At 36.0% G+C, this 8216-nt stretch overlaps 1 protein-coding gene across 1 annotated transcript; it reads right to left on the reverse strand.

The window, feature by feature from the left end:
• Positions 1 to 2064: 2064 nt before the first annotated feature.
• Positions 2065 to 3035, reverse strand: LOC119081987. The gene is made up of 2 exons (XM_037191308.1): positions 2605 to 3035; positions 2065 to 2506 (listed from the first exon to the last, which is right to left on the reverse strand). The coding sequence occupies exons 1-2, from the start codon at positions 2989 to 2991 to the stop codon at positions 2243 to 2245; spliced, it is 651 nt and encodes a 216-aa protein (XP_037047203.1). The 5' UTR covers positions 2992 to 3035; the 3' UTR covers positions 2065 to 2242.
• Between the last annotated feature and the right edge of the window lie 5181 nt (positions 3036 to 8216).

Genomic DNA, 8216 nt, shown 5'->3' on the forward strand with positions numbered 1-8216 from the left:
CGAACGTTTGTTTGCTGGTGTTTTTTCCTCATCGCTTTTCACGCCATACAGATTGCTGAGGCAGGTGTGTTGTAGCGTGTATGGAATGGACGCTGTCTACAATATATTCTGACTGGATACATTCATCATTAACACGTACTATTACTTCCTGTTGTGTCTTTGATATAAAGGAAATATTATGGGGAATGAATACAAACTAAGGTTGTGAATGTACACCGGAGAACGTTCGGTTATTAAAATTATATTAAATTTTTATGAAATTGTTTCAATGTTGATACATCTTGTATTTGATGATTGAATAGCGTCTGCCCAGGTGCTTTAACTAATGATGGCGCGTGAAAGCTTATCTTACTGAGCACTAAAAAAATAATTCATTTCGACGGAAGGGCACATTCAAACAAACGTGTTTCCGCCGAAAGAAGGCATTTTTAAATTAACTACAACTTTCCAGAGTGACATAATGGAGATGAACCATTATGGTTCGTGAAGTTCGTGAGTATGAACTTTACGAACCATAATGGTTTACCCCTAATATTTAAACTTGTAAGATTATCAGAAAATTTGTGATTAAATCCATAGCACTGTCAGTGCGTTGTTAAATCCCAAATTTTTGCGATAATATCTCACTCCTGACTTCATATTCTATGTATCCTATGTAACCGCAAGGCTGTATACTTTGGGGAGGTCACGCAGACCGCCATTTTATTAGATACGCGGGAACACACCACTTCTGATGATTTTACATGTTAAAAAATTTCACCACATCGTACGAAGTACGAAGGGGCTTATAGGATTACGATGCCGTGTGTAATTGATGGAATTCGAAGCAGACGGTAAGGGCAAAGTGTTTGCCTATGTTCATAGATGACGAATCCGCAATAAAAATTTGGGCCGTCTGTCCGTCTGTCTGTCACATCGATGTCTTGAGTAAATCAAATCCGATTTCAAAAAAAAAAATTTTTCCCTGAAAGATAGTCAAAATAGTGAGGCTAAGTTGGAAGATGGGCATATTCGGGTCGGCCCTTCGTGAGTTAGGGCCACCTAAGTGATTTAAGGTCTTTTGGTGATATTTATGGCAAAATAAACGATGGAAATGTAAATGACATGGCAAATGATAGGTATTGTCAATACCAATCCAGGGAAAAAAAGTTTTTTTTAAATCGGGTGAGTGGACCGTGAGTTAGGGCCTTAGAAGTGGAAAGCTACTAGGGCCCTATGCGTATTTTACATACAACTCGAGTAAATTTCATCCGTTTTTCGTAATTTTTGTTTCATTTGAAAGATAATCGAACACCGAATAGAAAGATGTTGAAAAAAAATTAAATTTGGGTCCTTGGACTAAGGCCACTACTATGGCCCTATGTGTATTTTACATTGAACTCGAGTAAATTTCATTCGTTTTTCGTAATTTTTGTGTCATTTGGAAGGTAATCAAAGGCCGAATAGAATGTTGTTGAAAAAAAAATTAAATTTGGGTCCTCGGACTAAGGCCGCTACTAGGGCCCTATGCGTATTTTACATACAACTCGAGTAAATTTCATCTGTTTTTCGCAATTTTCGTTTCATTTGAAAGATAATCGAACACCGAATAGAATGTTGTTGAAAAAAAAAAAAAATTGGGTCCTTGGACTAAGGCCGCTACTAGGGCCCTATGTGTATTTTACATATAACTCGAGCAAATTTCATCCGTTTTTCGTAATTTTTGTTTCATTTGGAAGGTAATCAAAGGCCGAATAGAATGTTGTTGAAAAAAAATTAAATTTGGGTCCTCGGACTGAGGCCGATACTAGGCCCTATGTGTATTTATACTCAATAAATTAAAATTTTAGGGCTATTTGAAATTTTTGTTTTATTTGAAAGGAACGTCGTACGGGGCTTCGTAATTGCGCTATGCGCAATTTCTAAAATGTACACATTACATAATAATTTTACTTTAACCGGCGCATAGGCTTACGGTCAAAGTAGGGTGACAGACGCACTAGGGTCACGTACGCAATAGATATACGGGTTTGTACGGGGCTCAGTCGCAGCAAACGCTCCGACTGTTCTGATGGCTCGTTTCGTACGATTCCGCCCTGGATTGCAGTTCAGTTGTTAGAATGTCCAATGTCGCGTAGAAAATGTTTACTCTGCAGTTTTTAGAATCGTCAAAGAATGTATCCGGACAATTTCCACTATCGTACCTAGTGCTTCGACCTCTTTTCCTTTTGTTATAACAGTTGTACGACAGTATATCGTTTTCCTATTCCCAATCTGGGCAACTTTGAATCAGAATTTTAGAATTTTCTTCAAACTCACTGAACAACTTCTCACTTCTCAAGTTCTGAATATAACTCGTAAGCGACTTATACGTGTAAACTGCAGTTCGAATGTCGATTTCAAGATTTTGCAACGATTTACTAACACCATTCGCCTTATGAAGAATATTGCTCCAAAACTCCAGTAGAATCGCTGTCTCCAATTTGTAGAAATTTTTGTACAACGACTCAGCCTCAACTTGAGAAATCTGAAATCGGCGAGAGAAAAGGAATGATGAAGTTCTATCGTATGCAAATTGTTATTAAACTGAAGTGAGAGAATTAAGGGTCAGGATAGTTTCCCTACCTTTTTTTCGTCAGGATTATTGAAGATTTCCATCAAAGCCGCGGGAAACGCTGCATAACCCGTTTTCAATGCACGACACGCATCATCACGTGCTGACCAACGAGTGTCGCTCAACCGCTTCGGAAACAGCTGACGAATTTTAGGATCTTTTTGCTTTCTTTTTTCAAGATCAATCTTTAAATGGTTGTTCAGAATGTCCCTTCGCGTTGATTTCGAAAAGAAAACGTAGATGTTTTGGATGAACATAAAAAATCTCACGATTTCTTGAGTGCCGGCAGCTGCATGCTCCAAAACTAAATTCAATGAATGCGCGCTGCACGGTACGTACACAGCCAGAGGATTCATTCCGATAATTCGTGTTTGTACACCTTGGTATATGCCTGACATATTTTTCGCATTATCGTACGACTGACCTCTGCAGTCTAAAATGATCAACCCGGAACTTTGCAAAAAATTGACGATGGTGTCAACCATTTCAATTCCTTTGTGACCCACATTTTCCAAAAATGCCAAAAATCGTTCAACAGGAATTCCCTTTTCGTTCACATATCGTACGACAATCGTTAATTGATCAATATGAGCGACGTCGGGGGTGGAATCAACAATCAACGAAAAGTACTTGCTGTACTTAATCTCTTCCAGGATTTTTGATCGCAATTCTGTAGCCAAAAGTTCAATGAATTCGTTGCAAATAGTCGACGACATGTACGATGTGTTGCCTCGTCCTTTATTGCCGAATTTTTCCAAGTGAGATTTTAAAAATGGATCCCACTCAGCAAGCAATTCCAATACACCTAAGTAATTGCCATTGTGACTGTTACCCAGCAGCTCGTTTTTGTCTCGAAACGGTATCCCACGACTGGAGAGAAAGCCAATAGCAGATAGAATGCGCTTCAAAATTTCTGCCCAATATTTCTGTTCGGTGATAGTTTGCTGCACTAGATCTGTGTCTACATGGGCAATTTCGATCATACGTTTTGTGAAAACATAAGCAGCTTCGCAGTGATCCTTAGAAGTTTCGTGTTCACAAATTCTATTTGGATGTTTCCAATCATCGAAGCCAACAACAAACAATCCACTTCGTTTCACAGCAAATAATGCACAATACGTGCAGAAGATCTTTCCCAAACTTTCGTTTAACAATATACACGTTCGTTGTTGAATTTATCCGTTTTTCTTTTTTTTTAAAGAAAAGCGTTTGTGTGCAACTTCGGTTTATTCCGTTTATGCATCTTTTGGACCGTGAAAAATCCAAATCAGTCGGACTTTGCACTTCCGTGTTTTTAAGGAAATTCGAAACGAAATTCGAATCGCTAACATTCCACTTGGATGGGTCGTTGATGATGTGGTCGAATAAATTGGCTAAATTAAAAACATTTTCTTAGGATACCAATTACATAAAAAAATGTTTAAACTTGGTACCGTTTTCTTCTGCCAATTGTCACTCAAAAACTTAAAGTTACACAACAAGAGGTGACATGTTGACTACAGAAAGCATGTATATAATTGAAAGATCGTACAAGATTAATACATTTCAAACGAAATTAACGAAATCGAAGAATGTACTAAATTAGGGGCGGTAATTTTGATTCTCCTAACTGCTGTCGTATATATATATTTTTTTTTTAAATTTGTATGGTGCACGAATTTCTCCAGCGCCATGGGCACGGTACCGAATTTCCCATAGGGTAATCCGCCCCTGCGCGTGTCATATAGAAAATGTGTGCGTGGCACGTGTCATGCACGAAGTCACTAACAATATTTATGTTTATTTTTGGATTTTGTGGGTTAGCAATATGTGGTATCTAAGTGAATGGAAACATAAGCTTATTTTGGTTATTGCATTACTGACCTACACTTAAATTTTTTTTCTTTATATCACATTTTCGTTTTCAACAGATTCTAAGGTCGAAGCATTATAATTTGATCGCTTCTATTCATTTTTAAATAATTGTAGTTTTTCAAGAAATCATTTCGAAAACATTACAGTATAAAAGCTTACACATGCGCATTAGAGCTGTTTACTCGCGGTATACCTGCGGGTAATCCGTTCAAATGCACGCTTCTAAGCTTTTATACTGTAATGTTTTCGAAATGATTTCTTCGAAAACTACAATTATTTAAAAATGAATTAAATGAGTAGAATCGATCAAATTATAATGCTCCGACTTTACATAATTTCTGGATCCACAGATTTGACAGTCTTGATCTTGATATTGAATGGTTTTTTGGTTTGTATCCCAGTAAACTGGTCGTTACATGTGTGCGACAAAAATTTCGACTGGGAAAAAATTCAAATATTTCATTCAATATAACAGCTGTCAGAGTCTGTGGGACTAGAAATATCAGATCCTACAAAAAACAAAAATGTGATATTAACTAATTTTTGATAGCTGTATCTTTAGAAATAAAATTAAATTGTCATCCCTACACGGAACTCACAAAAAGGGTAAGAATAATCACTTTATACACTCTATAAGCATTAGTGTTAATGTTCAGAGCAACCATGTAACATACAATACAATTGCTAAAAGTTGGTGTACAAACAATAACACTTTGTATTGTAAACAATTCAAAGACAACCTACACACAGTGCGTTTCTACGTTAACGTCATCTACGCGCGCACATAACACGTATGAATGAAGTGAACACATTGTTAAGAATGTGTTTTGATTATCATACAATAGTGTGTGTTAGTAGATCCAGCTGGTGATATTCAGCTGGTGCTCATTCTGCACATAGGAAACATTGGGTTGTGATTTTCGCCATTTTAAGAAGAAGAAGAATGACGTTTCAGGTCTATGACGCTCAGTAAATACACAATTTGTGTAACTATTTATGTTTCAGGCATTTAGTATACCTTGAATAAACTGGTTTATTGAGTCTATATCTCAATTTCAATAGATCGTTGAAGTGAAAAATCAAAAAGAAAATGTTGACATTGGCGCTGGCGATCAGTTTCGACGGTCAAACCATGAACTTTCATCACAACCCATTATATATGTAAAGACAATACCCTCCCTAGCAACCAAACTACAATTATTAAGGTGGTAGATACGTTTATGAATCACTGCTACTTTGTTCTCTCGTGTTGTTGTTGTTGTGTTTAAGCCATATTAAAAATCAGCGTTTCTCAAACTTATTTTCCCCCCTAAGTCGAATTTTTGAGAGAGTTTGGATGCTAGAGAGAGTATTGGTAAAGACCAAGGTAAATATAGTGAGGAGGGTAAATCGTAGTCAACCATTTTAAAAAAAGATGTCATTGGCATCGAACTTATATATGTTATGCCGCGCGTCTGAATGGCATTACCTCCTCACTATATTTACTTTGGTAAAGACTATCAAAAATGGTTGTTTTTGACTTTCACCGCATTTCTTTACCAACCTATGTCATCAAAAAATCTGAAAAAGTTCCTCGATATAGAAAATTTAATTGCCTACCGATTCCATCGATATTATTTTGATAAATGATCAAAACCAAGCAAAGCATGCAGCACTGCACTCCAAATTTTCCCTCCTCTTTTCTCTAAAAATGCACCCAAGCGATTCTTAATTTGAATATAATGAGCGTTAAAAGTCACCTAAAACATCCTCTCTGTCTCTCTCATGACCTGCATTATTAGATCACCTGCATTATTAGATCGTTACGATCGTCACTCAATTTTTAAAAAAGTGTATCGTCACGCTACGTGATATATTGTCGATATAGTCTTATTAAGCAAAACATTCGTTCTTCTTTTCTTCGCAAAATTAGTCTAATTGTAATTAGAAATAGTTTACCGTCTTCACAGAAACATAAAACCTGAACCAAACAATACGTCCGCAAATTAGCCACTATATTCTAAGCGAACAGAATCTACTAAACACATAATTGCACTAAACCTGGAGCATTTACTTACCCAACAGAAAAAAAGATAAAGTTTGCATTTACCTGGGATAAAAGTTTAGTCTCGTCTACAATATATTTATCTTCTTCCTGCAGTGATGTACCCCGTACCGTATATGTTAGTAAATCAACAACATAATAACTCTCTTATGTAATACTCCGCAGAGTACATATGTATACAGTGTACCATACTATATTCACGTTTACAGTCTCCATAAGAGGATGAAATATAAACCGAAATAAAATGAAAACACATAGAAAAACAATTAAGCAAACGTAGTTTGGAGAATATAGCCGACTAAGCACAGAATAAGAACGAAGATTATACTGGAAGCTTTCTATATTAAACGAAGCAAACGTTCTTGGATTTGGATTCGAAGTTTGTTTTGTACAGGACTGGCAAGAGCAGTTTGTATACATGAAACGGACGAAAATAATTATGCGAAGTACCCCAGCACCAGTGTTTTATATGGCAATAGTTTCAGTTTTTTAATCTTTGCGATAAGCCCCAGCTGCATACAAAACGTATAATTACCTAACTCAACTTAGATTATAAAGAGAAAGAGATGATATAGTCAAACATGCAAATAATTTGCAAGTAATAACAGCGGATTATAAGAAAACCAATTTGTTCGTTTAAGAAAAAGTGGCTGGACGAAAGTATTTGGTTTAAGTAGCACAACGCAGTCAGTTGACTTACAGCTAACAATAGAAAATTTTCCTTGTTTTTGTAAATTCTATGAGTTTGTTTTCGGGTTAACCAGTATGCATCTAGTAATTTTTCTTACACCTTGAAGAAAGGTTGTATGAAAATTGGGTTTCGAGGAAAATGAAGGAAATAAAAATGTTTTCATACCTAGGACCAAAAAAGTGCGACTTAGTCTTAAACTATTATTTTGTAGACAAGAAATGACTTCTGTACAAAAAATAGTATTTGACGTTACTAGGACGTAACTATGCAAAACTGGCATAACTGTGAACGAAAAGTCTGAAAAAGTGCGAGAAATAGTGAGACAAAAAGTTGTTGTCTGCTCTTTATCTGGTGAAAAAATGTGACACATTTGGTTTGCCTGAATAAACAGTTTTGTACATGAGAAAAATTGATTTTGTACACAGAAACAGAAACCAACAATTCGTGGTCAATGGTTTGTGTGTACAAAGTAACTGTTTTTGTGTACAAAATTTTATTATTTTTTTTTTACAAAGCTGTTTTTTGTGTGAAGAATTTTTTGTGTAAAAAAATTAAATAAAACAAAATGGATTGAAAAATAGTGAGATCTAGAACTGGAAACACCGGTGAAGGTAGCAGCAGTCCTTAAGTTTATTCTTAGGGCACAAACGATAACCGTAGCCTATTTTAGAGAATTCTTGTAAGACATTTTTCGATTTTTTTAAAGAATTTTTAAGAATTTCATATTAACAATCAAAAACGTAAAGCTTGTGCAGAATCAGAAACAGCTGGTCGGAAAAGACAATCGACAACAATTCAAAGGCAAGCTACATACATTGATCATACTTTAAGATCATCACGTGCACACATAACACGTATGACTGTACATTGACAAAAAAGTTTCGAAAAACTAAGCTGTTGCAGGAAACTTTGTCTCCAGGTAATCTACAATAGCTGCCATAACTGTAGCGCCCCATACAAAAAACACAGCTGCTGCAGATAATGTAGAATACCTGGAGACAAAATTACCTGCAACAGCTGAGTTTTTCGAAACG

Source organism: Bradysia coprophila, unplaced genomic scaffold (genome assembly GCF_014529535.1).
Source record: "Bradysia coprophila strain Holo2 unplaced genomic scaffold, BU_Bcop_v1 contig_373, whole genome shotgun sequence".
NCBI lineage: Eukaryota > Metazoa > Arthropoda > Insecta > Diptera > Sciaridae > Bradysia > Bradysia coprophila.

Excerpts from the sequence above, each read along its gene's own strand:
- LOC119081987 (XM_037191308.1), bottom strand. The coding sequence starts at position 2,991 with ATGTCAGGCATATACCAAGGTGTACAAACACGAATTATCGGAATGAAT. Across the intron at positions 2,507-2,604 it reads ATAATCCTGACGAAAAAAAG|ATTTCTCAAGTTGAGGCTGA; the intron begins GTAGGGAAACTA and ends CGCCGATTTCAG.